General features: G+C 45.1%; 1 protein-coding gene across 1 annotated transcript; it reads right to left on the reverse strand.

Moving 5' to 3' along the window:
* Positions 1-2,744: 2,744 nt before the first annotated feature.
* Positions 2,745-18,760, reverse strand: LOC149362333 (monocarboxylate transporter 13-like). The gene is made up of 5 exons (XM_089568265.1): positions 18,541-18,760; positions 11,279-11,422; positions 6,883-7,095; positions 5,875-6,390; positions 2,745-2,884 (listed from the first exon to the last, which is right to left on the reverse strand). The coding sequence occupies exons 1-5, from the start codon at positions 18,758-18,760 to the stop codon at positions 2,745-2,747; spliced, it is 1,233 nt and encodes a 410-aa protein (XP_089424391.1).
* Between the last annotated feature and the right edge of the window lie 129 nt (positions 18,761-18,889).

The following is an 18,889-nucleotide window of genomic DNA, read 5'->3' on the forward strand; positions in this document are numbered from 1 at the left end:
ATAAAACAAATGCAATCTTCATGAGTGACCATCGAGTTCGTTATCAGTGCGCTCGACTGTACGGGCATCAGTATATTCGCCCCTACTTGAATTACTGCTCTATTGCAGCTGGCTGCCTGTCGAGAAGCAGAGTATCACCTGCCCAGTAAACCAGCGCTTTCCGTTCGTCACATAATGAAACTTTTCTCTGCTTCTCTTAGTTGTGTTTTCGATCGCCTTCGCCCGTTTCGAGTTATTTTAGTACGCAGCTTCGAGTGAATGGGCCGCACGGATCACGCAGCGTGCCTTTACATATAATAGTAATAAGATTTTTATTGCTGCATATCAATTTTGTACACAGATTCTTGGTTAACGAGCGCAAAAAGACGAAGACGCAGAGAAGACGACAACATGACACAAGCGCTCACTCGCAACTGAACTTTTAATGGGAGAAAACATCAATATGTACACAAAACGGCGAAAATACAAAGAAGCAAGAGACCAAGGTTCAATGACGCCGCACCAGGAATCCTAATCAGGAATGGATTAAACGCGCATCAACGAGAGGTCTAAATCAATCCAGTGAATATCGGCACGAAAGAAGAAAAGAAGAAGATTCTTCGGGCCAGCCCAAGCTGCAAGGGCTTGTCGGCTGTAGCCGGAAGTCAGTTCAGCAGGCGGAACTATTTCCAGCAAACTTAGTAAACATCAAAACACAACAACGGAGGTTTCTATGCACATATTTGTTGTTTAGTTCCTTTTCTTTCGTCGTTGTTCACGCGTTCGCGTGATTTCTTGAATGGACAGCGCCCCGGACCAGCAACCTAAGAAAAGCCAGGTTAGGCGCGAACTTTAGGCAACACTCTAACGCTCAAGCCGCGCATTTCTTCCTCCCTCATGCTCTCCTCAGCACTTGTGCCCTTTCTTACCTACGCCCTCACAATTTTTACTGCGCCAATAATCCCTCACCTTCAGTTAACCGAGTACAGCCCTCTTTAGATGAGGATCAGGACTCCCTCTTAAGTGCTCGCCCTCGTTAAGGCACCGTGTCAAGCAGCCGCATTGTTTCATATTGTTTGTCGGGGTCTTTAGTAGCACCTACAGAATGATGTAAATGTGATTAATTGCCGTACTTTGACGACCATCATGAGAGGAAGGAGGTCGAGACTGAATGGAAACTTTAAAAAATACTGTCACGATTATAACTTGGGCTGACATTTAAACGCGCGCTTCGCCTCCACAATCCAAGGACGTTGGGAGGTTGCTTTTCTTTGCGGTTTACGATACAGGTGGTTGAGCTTGCTGCAGCTCGCTCGACGAGTCGCAAAGAAAACTTCGCGCGATATTCGCCGGACTTTTTTTCGAATATAATGTGAAGTACGCTTTCAAGCAGGTGGTTTCAGGGAAAAAAACGCGCGCTGTATTCGTTCAGATAGGTCCCATCTAAGTTATCTTTAGAGCTAGGACCTTATAACGAGCAATTAAACTTCCCCAGATAACGTTGCATGCTTACCCAGTAATCTGTTCGAGCAGGCTAGTGCGTCTGGAGGAGCGGCTCTGGTGATTTGATCACACTGTTCTGTAGTACTAGTGATGGTACTGGCTCTTTTCTAGAGAAATCCAAAAGTAGCGGCAAAGAAAAACACGTCTTTAGTTGGCTAATTCTTGACATCGATTTCAGGCGTTTGATTTGTTCGCGGTACCGAACCTTCCAGGAACGAATGTGAACGACAGGAGTGCACCAAACATTTCTCGGGCTGCATCCAGCTAGCGGGCACTGTCGGCCCAGCCTGTACAGGACTGCAGTGGGACATCATCAAAGTGTTGATTCAGAGGCTCCGGGGTGTTGTGTCAAACTTCCTTCAAATGAAGAGAATAAATACCAAACACTACCTGACGCTGAATTTCAACAGCTGCATTTGATTTTAAAGAAGGCACGTAGAAAATATCGGATGCACGTTGCAAAAGTGAACTCCCGTGTTTACTTTGTCCATGCTACTCTTACGCGGGGTACTGGGGTTTTTTATTTTTAATTCGTCGAATTTAAATTTTTCCGCTGCAAAAATATTGGAACCTTAACCATGGTTGACGTATATAAATGTGTTAGTAGTGCGTGAACCAGACCAATGCTGTCAGTGCCCCTTGACACCTCGCATTATTATTAAGGCAAAGCAAGGCTTTCTAAACACACGCCGGAAACGACCTAAAAACACAGCCGAGATAGCGCTCACGCACTTCCTCCACTGCCTCAGCTTTCCCTCGGCGTCTGACAACCTTCCACTATACGAAGCATTCCAGCTTTGCTATAAATCAAAGATACAGAGGTGCTTTGCATTTGCAGCCTAAATGGTCTGCGCTACTAGATTGATTCAGACTACACAGCGCTTATTCCCTCACTAACAAAGCATGACGACCAAATCGACAGATCACGGACCATGTAGACAAACCTGAAACAACTGAAGTTTATTTTCCACCGCGCCAATTACATTTGTAAATGATGCCAGCGTCTCCACCTGACGTGGAATCTTATGTCCACTGAGTCCGGAACAAACGGCCTTGCTGCATTATCCCGTTTTGTCGCATCGTGTTATGTCCTTATGCGCCAGCATTCAGAACGATAAATCTAAAACAGCAGACTATACTGCGGAAATTTAACCCTAAAGGCGCCCAAGGTGAGCCGTCACATGAGTCTGCGCTTTCAGATCCTTTCACAGGAATAAGATCGAGCGCGGGAACGCTCCCATTAGACTTCTACCCATTTTAGGCTACCGAGGCAGCACGTATACCTTAGTCTTCACAAAGCCAATTGCTAAGATTCCAGCAAACAAGCCAAATGCCGCCGCCAGTGCGCCGGCAGTGAGGAAGAAAAGGTCGTCGTAGGAACCCCACGCATCGCGGAAGAATCCTGAAAGAAAAAGAAAGAGAATGTATATATCTTAAGACGCTCTGATAGAATATGTATTTCTTGTTCCTGTCCAACAAGTAGAGTTCTCTTTCTGCACACGTAACACTAATGAAACCATGCTTTGCTGAGCAATTTAATCACTAATACCATATCCATGCTGAAATACGTGTAACAAATGTTATATTTTCCAGCTTCTAAATACATGGTTACGGTATGGTTTGTGAAGTCTAATGCCCCGAAGCAAGACGCGGGATATCAGACACGCCGCAGTTGAGGGATCCGGATTCATTTCGACCTCTCGAGGTTCTTTTATATATACTGCCATAAAACAGCATACGAGGGTTTTTAATTTTGTCTTCATTGTAACGCCGCAGTCGTGGCAAGGGTTCGATACCGCGACGTTGGACTCAGCTGCCGGCCTGTACAGCCGCTAAGCCACCGCGGCGGGTCCAAGCATAATTAGGATTGGTTCGGTTTATGGGGCTTAACGTATCAAAGCGACTCAGGCTATAAGAGACGCCGTAGTGTAGGGCTCCGGGTAATTTCGGCCACCTGGGGTTCTTTAACGTTCACTGACATCGCACAGTATACGGGCCTCTTGCATTTCGCTTCCATCGAATTGCGACCGCCGCGGCCGGGATCGGACCCACGTCCTTCGGGTCAGCAGCCGAGTGCCGTAACCACTGAGCAACCAAAACATAGAAATTATCTTGTTCCTCTGTCCCCATAACGAGGTATTTTGTGCATTTCCTAAATCACACTTTTAAACCCAATGTATGCAAAATCTTGACGTCTCCGTCCTGCAAAATCCCATTGAATGTAGCGGCTGAGAGCGTAGCGTTTACGTTGGTCGAAATGTGTTGAAAAATTCCTTTACTTTCGGATCTCGGTAGCGGTCCTTTCTTCCTATAACCCTGCGCCTTGTTCGTGACAGCTTTTTTTCGTTCACATAAGGGTTATTACTTAGAGTAGGCAGCTTAGCAAGCGAATGCGGACGTAAATACTTCTATAGATGTTTCCGGCCTCATGGTTACGCCAATGAAAGCAGTGTTCTAGGATGAGCAGCTTAATTCCGTATTGCTTTATTTTTCTTTGCAGAAGCTCTTTCCTCCTTATTTTGAAAGAAAAATTCTTCAGAAGGGAGAGTTAGAGGTATAAAATGCAAAATTGGTTTTGCATCGAAATATTTAAAAAACTGCGCCTCTGTGTTATATAATTACTTGGCAATAAAGCGCGTTCCAATTTGAAAATCATGGTACGCAAACAAGCTCTTCAGTGTCGAAATCTTAAACGTAGTAAAACTTTTCTTAAAGAGGAGCTGGAACGTGCAAGAAAGGTAAGATTTCGTTACACCTCAGGAGTCGAATGCGCGATTGGCAAATGCGGCTTGGCACCAAAGGGTTGCGTTTCTGCTCCTGAAAAGGCGAGGCGGAGTGTTGGATGGTTAAAATTTAAGAATCTGCGGAATCATTGCAAGTAGCCGGAACTCTTGTTGGCAACACAGTCTGTAGCAAGACCGAAAGTGGTGCTGGGGCTCGTTGTCAGTTTTTGTTTTTTTTTGCTATTAAAATTATTATTATTATATCTTGGCGCAACCTCGAGAGCGATAAAAGCACGAAACCTAATCCGATGGAAAGAAACCGAATGGGTGCTCTAGGACTGGACCTCGGAGAGTTGATTGCCGCCTGAGGGACGGGTCAGTCCCCCTGGCAAGCTTTCAGCTCATCTGGGGCAGCGGAGTTGAATGTTTCCTGTGGAAAGCATCGAAGTATTAAGAACGGTGAAGCTAAGTTGTGATTTCACAATTTGCCTCCAAGTGGGCAGCGGCCTGTTGCAAACTATCTTTTAATAGTTTGTTTTTTGCATAACAAAATCCATTGCTGCCAAATGATTTCCCTTGTGTGATCTGCAGAATGCCTGAGTAAAACTCCTGGGGGGGGGGGGGGGGGGGGGCAGGCTCGCCAAGCATGACTATAGGTTTGTTGCTAGATCCGCGTTTATTCCATGTTTTGTTCATCGAAGGCCACCGATCGATGAACAAAAAACACATTACTATCTCAAGTAATCAGCTAGAAACGTGGTACTCCATCGGTCTTCGTTGACAATGACGTCATTAGAAAATGGAAAATAAGTTTTCCAAGTGGGCGGAAGCAAAATTTAATGATGTCATGCATTAACGTTAAAAAGTAAGAATGAAAAGAATTCGCGTAGCTTCACTGCACAGCCCCTTATGAGTTATTACAAGTTTCGAATGACAGTGAATGAGCATGGGAAGGCCACCCGTACTGAGCGAATTTGCTGGGGCAGTTGCTGCCTGCTAATCTGACAGATGTGGGTGGTTGCCGCGTCAGTGCTGAAAGCAAAAAAAAAAAATCGTCTGGAAGTCGCCCTCCTAGCTTCCATTGTATTAAATGATAGCCAGTAAGCCTTAACGTCATCAAATGAGAACATATGAACAGGCGGGGACTATATTTGTTAATACTGTCGTGGCAAAGATACTATGATGCGGCTATCTACAGCAAACCTTTTAAAAATGATACAAAATTACCAGCATGCTCAGTTAGCTGTTAGAGAATAAACGACGTCAGAACACATACACTCCATCGCATTTCTAGCTTGTGTCCTGTTCCATCTTCCTTGTCGCTTTGAACCACAATGAAAAGCTCAGAAGTGTGAGAAGTGATGGGAAGCTGAATTAGGGAGACTTTGTTTTCAGTAACCTTCCAGAACATAGGGCTTCAAAAAAAAAAGACATTGTCTTCATTGCAGGACTGCAGAGCCGAAAGGCTCAAAGCCTTTGAGACATTGAATTTTAAAAAAACAGTCAGCTTTGAAACGACGCAAGCATGTGGTGCACGCCTCGAACATCTCACCTTCTTTGAAAACGTCACATATAGTTTCTGCAGAAGGGCCGCCGCACATGACATTTATCGTCCTTTTCCTGTACCCACCCAGGATTAGTAGAGGATATCCGCCAATTTCGCACTCACCTATTAAAAATGGCGTGGTGAAAGCGCCGATAGATGCGGCGGCAGATGCGAACCCGAGGGCCATTGGAAGGTTCTCCTTCCCGACCACAGCTGAGATGTTTTCCGACAGACCGACATTCAAGTAGCCACATGGCAGTCCCAAGGCCAGCGCCACTGTCCAGTATCCCACTCTTCCCACGAGAAACGGGAGGGAAGCACTAAGAAGTGAGGCTGCCAGGCACGAAAAGGCTATGAGCGCAGAAGTTGGCAGTAGGCTGCAGTCACTAAGGCAGGGAATCAGCAGTCGACAGAGGGCATCTGTCGCTGAGAAAAACGACAGCACGTGTACAGCGTCGATTACAGCGAGACCGTTGTCAACAGAATAGTCCACAATGACGGTAAGAAAGGTGTCCAAGAAGAAACAGTAGGCCCAGAAAGAATAACAAATCACATAGAATCTCGGTTTGCAGACGATTTTGACAGTGCTTGCCCTCAGTTCGAGCCACCTGAGCCTGAAGCTGGTTCGAAAACCTTTCGCTGTGGCTAATTTGTGATGGTTCTTCTGTGCGAGCACGACACTCCCATCATTCCTCTTAGGAAGCAGTTCCGTGGTAGAAAGTTTTGATAAGACGCGCGGTTGTGTTGAAGCGTTTGTGTGAAGCCCTTTCGTCCCTATCTCTAGATTGCATGGCGGAGAACAGTCGGAAACCGCGCAGACGCTTGTTGACAAACGCAAAATACTTTTTCCGTTGTCCGTACTCCCCAAAATATCTGCCTTTTTCATTGTCGTTCCACTGGTCGTGGAAATCGAGCACGCAGGCTTAACCACAGCTGCGAAGCGCCGCTGTACATGATTACCACCTCTGAAGCCGTTCCCTACATCTGCGCGGAAGACCGCCGGTGAAATGATGTATACACCTGTGTTTCTTGCTGAAGGCTTTAAATATAGGTGCGGTCTCGAAAGAGAGACAGCAGGTGGAAACGGCTGGGGCCGTCCTTCCTGCCTTCTTGGCAGAGCGGTTAGGAAACCGAACAACACAGCATTAATCATAAAAGCGCCTGTCAGGAGAAGTGTTCCACGCAGGCCATATTCTTGCAGGGCGTAGTTGAACAGAGCCGGGAAGGCGAAGGATGCTGCAGGAGCTCCGGTCATAACGACACCGAGGACAAGGCCTCGCCTCGAAGAGAAATGGTCACCAATTCCGACAACGCTGCAGTTGAAGATAATTCCTTGTCCCGTACCTGCAGGAAAATAACCCCGCCGTTGAGGTTATAGTTCTCCGAGTGAACCATTCTATTTAAGAACATCCTACGCACAGAACGAGCTGCATTTTAAGTAACACGGCGATGATAAATTATTCCCCAGCTATCGCTAAAAATATCGTATATTCTAGTTTCTACGCATGGAAAGTTGCTTATATTTAGGGACAATTCAATCCTCCGTTTGACAACGCTTTTCAATACAGAAAGGTCTTTGACGCGCGCACATGTAGCAAGGACTTGTTAAGAAGGTAAACTTGCATGCATGATTTCATTGTATAAAAAGAACGCAACTCTGAGCGCAAAGACAACTCATGTGTTTCTTAGCGCATGAAGCGGCAGACCATACATGTTTCAAAGTAAAAGAAGTGAACCGAGAACGGAGCAGGGTGGGAAGCCTGATTAAAGGTCAATGATCTGTGATCTAGCGGGACTGAGATACCGTGAGCGACAGGTAAAATAAACTAGCAAGCCACTTAAAGACTGAGATTTTTTATTCCATAGTTAAGCTCTTGCAACAGCGGTACATGAGTGCTTACGGTGCTCGGATGCTGACGCGAACATCGCGAGTTCGATTGTCTGATTTCGATGAAGGCGAAATACTAGAGGCCCGTGTTCTGCGTGATGTCAAGTGCACGTTGAAGAACCCCATGTGATCTAAATTACCCGAAGACATCCACTACGGCATTCGTGATAACCTGAGCCACTTTGGGAAGTTAAAAACCGCTTAAAAGCCAAAGCCAAAGTTTTAAGCTATTTTGAGAGGTAACGATAATTTAATAAAAATGCAAACAATGAGCAAATTCAACGTACATGCTAGCACAAACAGAAATGTACGTGGGCATTGTCCGGATATCGGTTCTCAAAAGTCATACTATCTGCCCACTAAACTGGGATAAATATTAAACGGCTATGAAAAGGATGGTATTAGTGGCATAAAGCAAACGTCGACTTAATTTCGAAAAATTAGCTTACTGAAGTAGTTTTTGTGAAAATTCAATAATTACACCACGCATTTGAAAGATGCATGCACATCAAATTAATTTTCCGACAAAAAACCACGCATAAGCTCTTTAGCGGTGTTCCACGCAACGTTACTTTCCTATCTCACGAGCTTTTTAAGCTTTGTGTATAGTTCTCATTGCCACCTTGAAATGGGCTTATTTTGAACGCATCCGAGACCACACTTGGTTCGCTTATACAGGAGCTGTCATTTTTGGCATTGGTTGGAGTCGATAGCTTGAAAGCGCACAGCACTATGCATCTCGGTGTTTACATCAACTGTTGCTTGCTATTTGATGAACGTATGTTAACTCAATTAGTGATTCAGGTTGTCTTGTATTTCAGTTTAATGTTAGGAAGACAAGTTGTTTCACCTAAGCCCATCTTTCGATAAGGCTAGCTGGTCGCTTGAGTGCTCTAAGCATGAATTCGCATCTATTATTTGGAATCATATTCACCCATTGCTTGAAGTAAGGAAACGGTGTCTGATCTAAAATGTTTTCGATTCTCAGCAGCTGTCATAGAAAGTAGCTCGGTGGCCATTTTTACTGCCATTCCGGAAGAATAATGAGAACGTAAAATATTTACTATGCATTTGCTAGGAGTTCGAACTGGGATCTAATCTTCTTTTAGAAATATATACGGCTGATCTTTCGTAAATGTGCACACGGCTGATTGCTATCTTATAGTATAAAAATCTGTAATCTAACTCTTTTAAGGCACCGACAAAGCAGTCCGACATGAAAGCATTTTTTTTTTTTCAATGAAAACATTTCTTCCACTAACCGTCTAATCCGCGCGCAGTTGCTGCTGGTTAGTTGACCTCATCGTAATGATCGCCATTCTGTTGACATTTATGTCTCGGCCCCTTACGCATCCAAGCTTGCCTTGCACCTGAGATTTCTGCCTCAGTGTACCATGATCAAGGCTGTTTCTCCTTATCGGAAAAATGTATAAAGAAATACATAAACAAATGCACTGAACAAATATAATGCGATGTCTTTCAACACTATAGCCGCCACTTGTGTCTGTTGCGTTCATTTTAATTTCGATTTATTTTTATTTGCAGATAGTGGAGACTATAGATATGCATGGTTAAGGTAAGAGGGCGGCCTGTAGCAGAATATAAATTCATACATAACAAGCATATGGCAGTATAAAAAAGAGAAATTCCGTACAAGTCAAAGGAATGTAAGGGGGAAAGGAAAAAATTTCATAATCAGAAACATACAGTCAACAACAATGAGCTGACGCTCAGATTCTTTGACAATTGCGCTTCCTGCGAAAATATCCGAAGGCAAGGAATTCCATTCACTGATATTTCTGGAGAAAAAAACGTTGTTTAAAAGTGTTTAAACATTGCTGCTTTACGCAATCCGGCAAGTAACTTAAGCTTACCCGAGAGGCATTTGTAAAAAATACGAAGCGACTGAATTTCCGACCAGCTTCGAGAGAGTCTATGTTAAGTTTATGCATCAATATGGAGGGGAAATCGCGTCTTCTATGTGTACTAAACATATACCGAGTGGCTTTTCTTCCTAATCGCTCGAGCTGCGATATATCCTTCTTACTTCGCGGAAGCCATACGCTGGAAACATATTCAAGTTTGGCTCGGACGCGGGTATTATAGGCTAACATTTTAGCTTCAACAGGTGTACCCTTGAGTTTCCTCTTGAGGGATCATAGTTTTCTGAGAGCTCAAGTGCAAATGGGGGATATCTGAGGAGACAAGTTTAGCTCACTGATAAGCGTGGCACCAGGGTACATACATATACGCCTACTTGTTAAAATATTCTGGCAAGTGAATAAGAACGGTGCTAAATTTGGTCTTCTTAGTAACTCCTAAGAGAACTGTTTTCTCGGCATGAGTTTTATACCCCAATGAAGAGCACTACTCATCAGTAGCCTCCAGGTTTCCTTGCAATACTGCATGATCATTTAGCAGGCACACTGAGGGTACACGGGTCCCGGCAGTTGCGATGCTGCACGGATTTCGCCCGCCAGACTCTGGTGTTTGCCGAAACCGGAACTCACGCACATCACGCTTCAAACTGAAACCACGAACACCACAACAGTGAACGAACATAAGGAGTGCTTGGAAAACTCTTCCGACTTACATATTTTTACTACACTGAAAGCATTCTGCTTCTTTCGATGCGTTGGCGACCAAACGAAAGCAGCCTATCTTAAACAGGAAGAGAACTACGTAATCAGTAAATACCAAGGTGAATACCGCTCACTGTTTCAAAGACTAGCGAAATTAGGGACTCGCTGTGATATGCACAAATGTAAGCAACAATCCTTGAAAGAACGAAAAGCAGTAATAAACTATTATTGGAGGTGTTATTACGTATTTAAAATAATTGAGCCATCATGCCGATATAGTATAATTTTACTAAAGGTAAAAGACAGCATGCCACCGGTAGGAATCAAACCCGCGACATGCGAACATTACACATGGTGATCAGCTGTTTGATGGCGACGGCTCTCCGCACTCCAGTTTTGAAGGTCTTTTTTGCGAGCTTTCTTTTAGCAAAGCTTGAGAGCCCTCCCCCTCTCCACCATAAAAGGCCCGTGGTACTTCATGTAACACCGCCACCTGTTACACATCCTGTTAGACCGCAGTAACGAACTCAAGAACTGTAACATCAGTGACTCCACCCGTGCGACATGTAACAAGCAGGACAGTGCAAAAATTGACTCTTAAGTATTGTATGCACTTCTGCAGCAACTGTGAGTACTCGGGCTCACCAAAGGTCTGGTTTTCATTCCTGAAGCAGAACACAAGACTGGGCAAGTTCGTACATGTCAAATAGGGAACACTGCAGCTTGAACAGAAACAAGGACGCAAAGACATGAAGACAAAACAACAAGAACGCGCGCTTTCACGACAGTCGCAAAAAGGTATGCAAGCACAAATCCGGAATCCGCCTTAAAGCGCTCTTATATGGCTAGAGTAACATCAGCCCGAATATCATAGATCTAGCCAGCTGTATAACTTCTGTGCCTAAGGAACTGTAAGAAATAACAAAACGAAGCGAATAGCCTTTTATTTACTGGAGAGAATAGAAAGTTTCCCGGTATTACCTGTCCAATAATTTATGAAACAAAACCGTTTTTCAAGTCGTCAGCGACTGGCGCCTGTGGGGAAGAAAATGCTTACCGCCCAGAATGCCAAGCACGAACGTGAGAAACGTTGTCCCAGTAGCATAGGAAGAGGCCATAAAACTGGCACTAAGGAGAAGACCACCGACGACTGCTGCGGTGCGCACTGTGACCACTTGAATGATGGCACCACCCAGCAGAACTGCAGCGCAAATGACACAAAATGCGGGTAAAACGTAATTATGACTTCCTTAAGGAAGCGATTTTGGCTAGTGTAATTCTGGAGCGTGAGATGCTCCCCCTTCGCTCGAAGTAAAAGTGGAATACACTACACGAGCTTCAGATGAACAACCTTGCTGCCACGGGCGCTGACAAGCAGCAAGAGCACTGACGAACGTTTGGAATTTATGGTCACTTCATTTCACACAGTAGTTCAGAAAGATAGTGCGACAGCACAAAACACAGGCAAGGAAACGGGTAATGTAAACTTACCGCATTCACAAGAGCATACAATCAAAGGAACTAGGTGCTGTATAAATATTGTACGAGAGCTGCACTGCTTGAACTCACACACAAACACTGTCAGCACAGACAGAGAAAAATGCTAAACACATTCTACCAACTGAAGTTAGTTAGTTATATTGATTTTCATGGCGCAAAAGCAACTGAGGCTATGCTGCGCCAAACACAAGGTTAGAGTTTTTGTTAATGGTGAAGCTTTCTAAAAATACTTAGAGTTTGTTTAAAACGTTGGCTTCCTTGAGAAACCTAAAAATACGTGAAATATCAACCAGTGCTCGATCACCTAAGAGTAGCATGGGGTGTAATGGGATGCTTTCCCTGTAAAATGTTTTGAAATATTTCTTTCTGAGTTCTTCTAGTTTTATGCATGAAATTAAAATGTGGTTCACCGTGAGTTCAGCACCACACATTTCACAGAGAGGTTTGTTTTGTTTGGCTAGCAGGAAGTTGTGCGTGAGGTGGGTGTGTCCAATGCGGAGCCGACATAAAATAACTTCGGTAAAACGTTCTTGATGCCTACATGATTGCCATTCCCCTAAAATTGGTTTCACAGAATGTAATTTGTTGTTTACGTGATCTTGCCATGCGGACTGCCACTTATTTCTGAGTTTACTGTTGATAAACTTTAAGCAATCCCTGTGCGGTATGTTCACTTGCTTTATTTGGCCATTCCGGGCTTGTGCAGCGCATACATCTGCTTTCTCATTACCTACGATTCCAACATGGCTAGGAACCCAGCAGAATTTAATGTTATGTTTTTGTTTTGTGATTTTAACAATGTTATGTATGATGTTACCTATTATGGGTTCAGCAGCATTTCTGCAGTGCAGTGCTTTGAACATACTCAGGGAATCGGTGTAAATGATGCTATTTTTGATATTCTCTCTTACTACTTTTTCCACAGCTACAAAGATGGCATAACACTCAGCAGTAAAAACCGATGCGCATTCTGGTAGTCGCATTATCTGTTTGTTTTTTCCTTGGATTACTGCACTTCCAACGTGACTTTCTGTTTTTGAGCCATCGGTATAAAATTCAATGTAAGTGTCATACTTTTCTTGTAGTGCAAAGAATTCCTGTAATATGTACTCATATGGCGTTTGCTTTTTATCTAAATGTGTCATTGTGAGGTCACATACTGAAGGCAGGCTGTACCATGGTGGTAAATATTCATTCCTTTGTGCAATATTCGGTAGGGCATCTAGTACTGTTAGCTCTTCACATTTATCTTCAAAGCGCAGCAGTAATGGTCTGATAGAATGTGGTTTATTGATGAATAATCTTTTAGATGGGCACTTGGTGACAACTGAATGGCACAGATGTTTCGGAAGAGAACGGATTTTTAAGACATATGAGCATGTAAGGCCGATTCTTCGATCCTCAAGAGCGGCTTCATTAGTTTCAACGTAAAGGCTAACTACTGGTGATGTTCTGTATGCTCCAGATGATAGGCGCAGACCAAGGTTATGAATGGGGTCTAATCTTTTTAAGTAGGATGCTCTTGCCGAACCATATACTATGCACCCGTAGTCCAGCTTGGAGCGCACCAGAGAGCGATATATTTGTAAAAGGCTTGCTCTATCGGACCCCCACCGCTTCCGTGAGAGAACTTTTAAGATATTGAGGGCTTGAGAAGCTTTCTTTTTAAGGTTGTTAATGTGTGGTAGAAATGTGAGTTTCTTGTCGAAAGTTAGGCCTAAAAATTTGTGTTCTTGTTTAATTGGTAGCGCAGTGTGATTCAAGTATAGATTGGGATCGACCTGTAGGCCTCGTCGCAATGAAAAAAGAACAGCTACTGTTTTTTGAGGAGAAAATTTAAACCCATTTCTGTCTGCCCAAGCACCGAGTTTATTTAGTGTGATTTGTATTTGTCTCTCACAGGTTGATATGCTAGAGGACGTGCATGCTATTTGTAGGTCATCTACATAAACTGAATACATTATGGACTTGGGTATTACTTTAGCTAAGGAATTCATTTTTACTATGAAGAGTGTCGTGCTTAGAATGCACCCCTGGGGTACGCCGTTCTCTTGGGTGAAAGTCATGGAGAGAGTTGCTCCTAGGCGGACTCGGAATGTGCGGTTAGCCAGGAAGTCGTTCAAGCAGTTCAACATCCTGCCGCGGATACCTAGCTCTGCTAGGTCACGGAGGATGCCGAACTTCCACGTAGTATCGTAGGCCTTCTCCAAGTCGAAGAAGACCCCAATACAGTGCTGCTTGTGGATGAACGCCTCCCGGATGGTGTTTTCTAGACGGACAAGGTGATCTGTGGTCGAGCATGCTTTTTTGAACCCACATTGGTGTGTATCTAATAGTTGCCGAGATTCAAGTATGAAGGTCAATCTAATGTTTATTACACTTTCGAAAGATTTAGCAATGCAGCTGGTGAGGGCTATTGGTCTGTAACTGCTAGGACTTGTTGCTGGTTTTCCGGGTTTGAGAAAAGGTATTATGACTGCTTTTTTCCACTCGTCAGGTATATTGCCAGTTATCCAGATTTTATTAAAAAATTTTAACAGTGCCTCTACAGCAGCCTCGGAGAGATGTGCAAGCATAGCGTAATGCACGTTGTCTGGTCCCGGTGCTGTCTTTTTGCCAGAAGATAGTACCTTATTTAATTCTTCTAGTGTGAGAGGCTGGTTATAATCCTCATGAACACCTGCTCCAGATGGAAATTTTTGTTTTTCAGCTATTGCTTTGTGTTTTTGAAATGTGTTTGTGTAGTTGGATGAGCTTGAGATCTCAGCAAAATGCTCGCCCAGTATGTTGACCTGTTCTTCTAAAGATGTTTGTGTCCCGGGTGCTGTCAAGAGAGGAAGTGTGAAAGGGGTATGGTCACCAGTAAATTTACGCACTTTTTCCCACATTTTCTTTGATGTTATTGAACTATTTATTGAGGAGACATATTTCTGCCAAGAGGTTTTCTCTGCATTTCTTCGCACATACCGCGCTCTGGCTTTTGCCTTCTTAAAGGTGAGTAGGTTCTCTGCAGTGGGATATCGACGCAGAGCGCTCCAGGCTTTGTTTTGTTGTTTTTTTGCTAATGTGCATTCTTTTGTCCACCACACTTTGTGTTTCTTTTGTGCAAGTCCTGTTGTTTGTGGTATAGCGAGTGTTGCGGCCGATATTATGCATTCAGTAAACTTCTCATTAATTTCATCTGTGCTAAGGTCGTCACAAAATTCCTTTTCCAGAGTGGCATTTTTTGTAAAAAGTGACCAGTCGGCGAGCTGAATTTTCCAGCGCCGTGGCCTTGTGGGGATGATTGGAGTGGACGATGAGAGCCTGATGACGGTAGGTAAGTGATCGCTGCCCATGGGGTCATTTAAAACATCCCATTTAAAATCGTTAAAAATTAATGGTGATGCGAAAGCTAAATCGAGAGAGCTCATTTTGGCTGAGCTTGGACAGCAATATGTGGCTTTTCCCGTATTTAAAAGACAGACATTATTCGAAAGTATAAAATCTTCGATTCTTTGGCCTCTAGAGTCACAGCGTTCGCTTCCCCAAAACGGAGAGTGAGCGTTAAAATCGCCAACTACCAGAAATGGCTCTGGCAGTTCATCGATCAGGCCTTCTAGATCTTGGCATGTCAATGTGATGTGTGGGGGAAGATATACAGAACATATTGTTATGGTTTTGTAGCTGATGACGCTAACCGCAACCGCCTCAAGTTTTGTTTTCAGTTTGATTTCTTGAGCCGGGACGCCGCTTTGGATGATGATTGCGACGCCTCCCGAGAGTCTATTTGCATGTTCGCGATCACGCCTAAAAGTTGTATAATGTTTTAAGATATTTGAATGTTGTGGACCAAGATTGCTCTCCTGGAGACATAGGGCTAGAGGCATCACTGACCCTAGAATATGAGTTATATCACTGTAGTTCCTCAACATTCCTCTACAGTTCCATTGTATTATGAAAGCCATCTTAGTTTTGTGTTTGTACTGATTGAAAAGCTAGATCAAGTCGTTTATGGCCCCGTGACTCGGGGCCTGTCTTTTTTTGACCGATCCAGGGAGCTCCGCCGACCATCCGACGTGGACGGTGAGGGGCTGCCCGGGGTCGTGTCAATCGCCTCTGCAGAGGCACTGGACGACCGTGCAGGAGGCACATTGATTTTTGAGTTAGACCTCGACCTGTGGGAAGAGGTCTTTGGGCCCGCCGACCCGGGGGTCTGCGTCCCCTCCTTTGGGGTAGGCGGAGTAGCGTGAGCTACTCCACCAGACGGCGCGGATGGCCCCGTCCCAGGCTCACTACGTGTGACCTGGACAGGTGCCGAAGCCTGGTGTGGTGCGCCGCGCCCACGCACCGCATCGGCGAAGTTTGTTTTTGCAGTGAAGGAGAATTTGTTTGTTTGAGAGTATTGCCTTCTTGCTTCTTTGAAAGAAATGTTTTGCGTAGTCTTGAGAGTAATGATTTCTTTTTCTTTCTTCCAGGACGGACAAGCCCTGGAGTAGGCAGCATGGTCGCCTTCACAATTTGCACACCGTGGGTTAGCAACACATTATTCGGATTGGTGGTCCTTCGAAGAGCATTTTGCGCAAGTTTTGCGGCGCGACAACTCTGTGAGCCGTGGCCAAATCTCTGGCAGTTGAAAAATCTGCGTGGGTTGGGAATATACGGTCTTACATTTATTTTCAGGTAGCCTACTTCAATGGATTCGGGTATTGTGCTCATGTTGAATGTCAAGATCAGGTGTTTGGTGTCCACTTCTTTGCCATCCTTCCGGATTTTGATCCGGTGGACATCTATAACTTCTTGGTCAGTAAGTCCTTCGAGCATTTCCTTTTCAGAAAGGTGGAGAAAATCTATTTCAGAAATGACGCCTCGTACAGTATTCAGAGACCGATGTGGGGTCACAGAGACAGGGATGTCCCCAATGGATACAATTGTTGCAACTTTTGAGTGTTGTGTGCTGTCGCGCAGTTCAAGAAGTAAGTCGCCACTGGCCATTTTTGACACCTTGTAGCCAAGGCCTAAGGCATCTGTCAAGCGTTTTGAGACTTGGAATGGGGATATTATCCTTGATTGCGTTTCTTCTGCTTTGCTATGGATGACGTGAAATTTTGGAAATGATACTTTTCTTTTTTGAAAAAAGTCGTCTGCTTCGGTCCGCCCTCTCTTGAGAGAGCGATCAAGTTTTGAAAGGGGGGGAGCCATAAAAAATTGAGGTTTTTCGGTCATGGTGCCAGCCACCCACCATGGAGCCCAACAGGGGGACGCGACAGGAACTTGAAAGAAAGTCCTGCCCACGCCAGCTGTACACCTTAACTATAACCTAATATGACTCAACTCAGGGGAGTTGGTCACACACGGTTAACCCTCGCCGCCAGGAAAGAAGGAAAAAACAAAGAAGAGAGGAGGATACAGGAAAGTTGTAAGAAAGGAAATAGGAAAGTGAAAGATAGAGGGGAGGACAGGAAAAGGCGACTGCCGATTTCCCCCGGTCGGGTCAGGCCGGAGGTGCCGTCTACAGGAAGCTGGGGCCAAAGTGGTGTGTTGCCTCCGCCGAGGGGCCTTAAGGGTCCAAACGCTCGGCATCGGCTCAACCACCAGGATCCCCTTTTCCCCGGACACGGCGATGCCACGCACGGCTAAGCGCGGATGCTCGGGTCCGTGGTGACGCATTGTTCACCATCATCCCCCTGCGGGGATGTCCCTGCGGATGCTCGGGTTAACCCCGTGGTGTCGCCACTCACCAACGTCTGCATGCTGCAGACGCCTCCCTGCGGGGATCTACCAACTGAAGTTTTATTCCATAGCAGCAGAATCACAGAAAGGCAACATTCTTTCACAAAAAAATAATTCTGCAATAGAACAAAATTTCAGTTGGTAGAATGCGCTCCTCCGTTTTCGTCTGTCTTCATTAACTGTGTCCGTATAAACCCAAGCAGTGCAGCACAGGCAGAATACAGTTGCAACTAGACAAATTCTAAGCACTTCATAAATATTGGTCAGTGGTAGATGGCTCATAGATTTGCTCGGCGAGTGAACATGGGCAGGGCATGAGCGCGAAAACTCTTTAGTTTTTCTAGGAAAATGCCGACGCTTCCTTCGATGGTTCACAAGTTCCCTTAAGGGATGCGTCCTCCTGAAGCGATAACGGTGCTTGTCGTCCGCTATAATGCGCCTTACTGCGTACGCTTTTAAGTTCTATGCAGTTTGCATCGGCACCTACAGTCTCCTTGCAGATAGCGAGTCTGCAGGTGCCCCACGTAGTAGAGAGGCCCACCTGAGTGTTGCGGCGAAGCTGCCACTAGCACGGTGGAAGACGCTGCTATGTACTCATGGCCATGTTTGTGTTGTAGAGTTGTAGAAGTTTATGCAACTGTACAATGGTATTACAATATCTGGATTCGGGAGATCGGTGGCATATTTGATGCATTAAATCCTTGCACTCTTTTCAAGTGGTTTCATAGTGCCCAATCTTGCCGCCTGTTCTGAATTTGTGCAAATACATGAAAAGTAAATAAAATTTAGGCACGCCTAGACGGACAACACGTATAGCAAGATGTGCCCGTAACCCTCGCTTTCACCCTAGCGTGGTGGCTCAGTGGTTATGGCGTTCGCCTGCTGACCTGAAGGACGCGGGTTCGATCCCGGCCGCACCGGTCGAATTTCGATGGAGGCAAAATTCTAGAGGCCCGTGTACCGTGTAATGTCAGTGAACATTAGAGACCCCCCGGTGGTCAAAATTTCCGGAGCCCTTCACTACGGCGTCCCTTTCAGCCTGAGTCGCTTTGGGACGTTAACTCCCCCCCCCCCCCAAAAAAAAGAAGAAAAAACTCGCTCTCGCACCTCCGAAGTGAAAGCAGCCTCCGTAGACGAATAACGGCAGTGCAGCCCGTTCTCTGGTGACCAGAAAGGTGTTCATGATGTAGGGGTAGAAGACGGCAGAATTCCGAAACAAAGCACTGCTAATGAAATTGATAGCAAAGCATGCCCCTAGAGCAGTCCATTTACGGTTGCCGTCGGCGCCGCTCTTCGTAACAGTGCCCATATGGCTCCCTTCTGCCATCACAGTTGGCACTCCCGATCTCGTGCTCGACCCTGCAAGAGAACAACGTGAGGTAATCCAGCCTCCCTGATCTAGAATAGTCTATAGGCAGCTACAAAACAGCACTAAGCCACCCTCCGTAAATTGATC

The sequence above is a fragment of the Amblyomma mixtum genome, chromosome 2 (genome assembly GCF_055824585.1).
Source record: "Amblyomma mixtum isolate Tamu chromosome 2, ASM5582458v1, whole genome shotgun sequence".
NCBI classification, from domain to species: Eukaryota; Metazoa; Arthropoda; class Arachnida; order Ixodida; family Ixodidae; genus Amblyomma; species Amblyomma mixtum.

Coding starts and splice junctions, on each gene's coding strand:
- LOC149362333 (XM_089568265.1), bottom strand. CDS start 18,760: ATGGCAGAAGGGAGCCATATGGGCACTGTTACGAAGAGCGGCGCCGAC. Junction 6,391..6,882: donor GATTAATGCTGTGTTGTTCG/GTTTCCTAACCG, acceptor AATTAGCCACAG/CGAAAGGTTTTCGAACCAGC. Junction 2,885..5,874: donor CACCACGCCATTTTTAATAG/GTGAGTGCGAAA, acceptor TTTTTCTTTCAG/GATTCTTCCGCGATGCGTGG.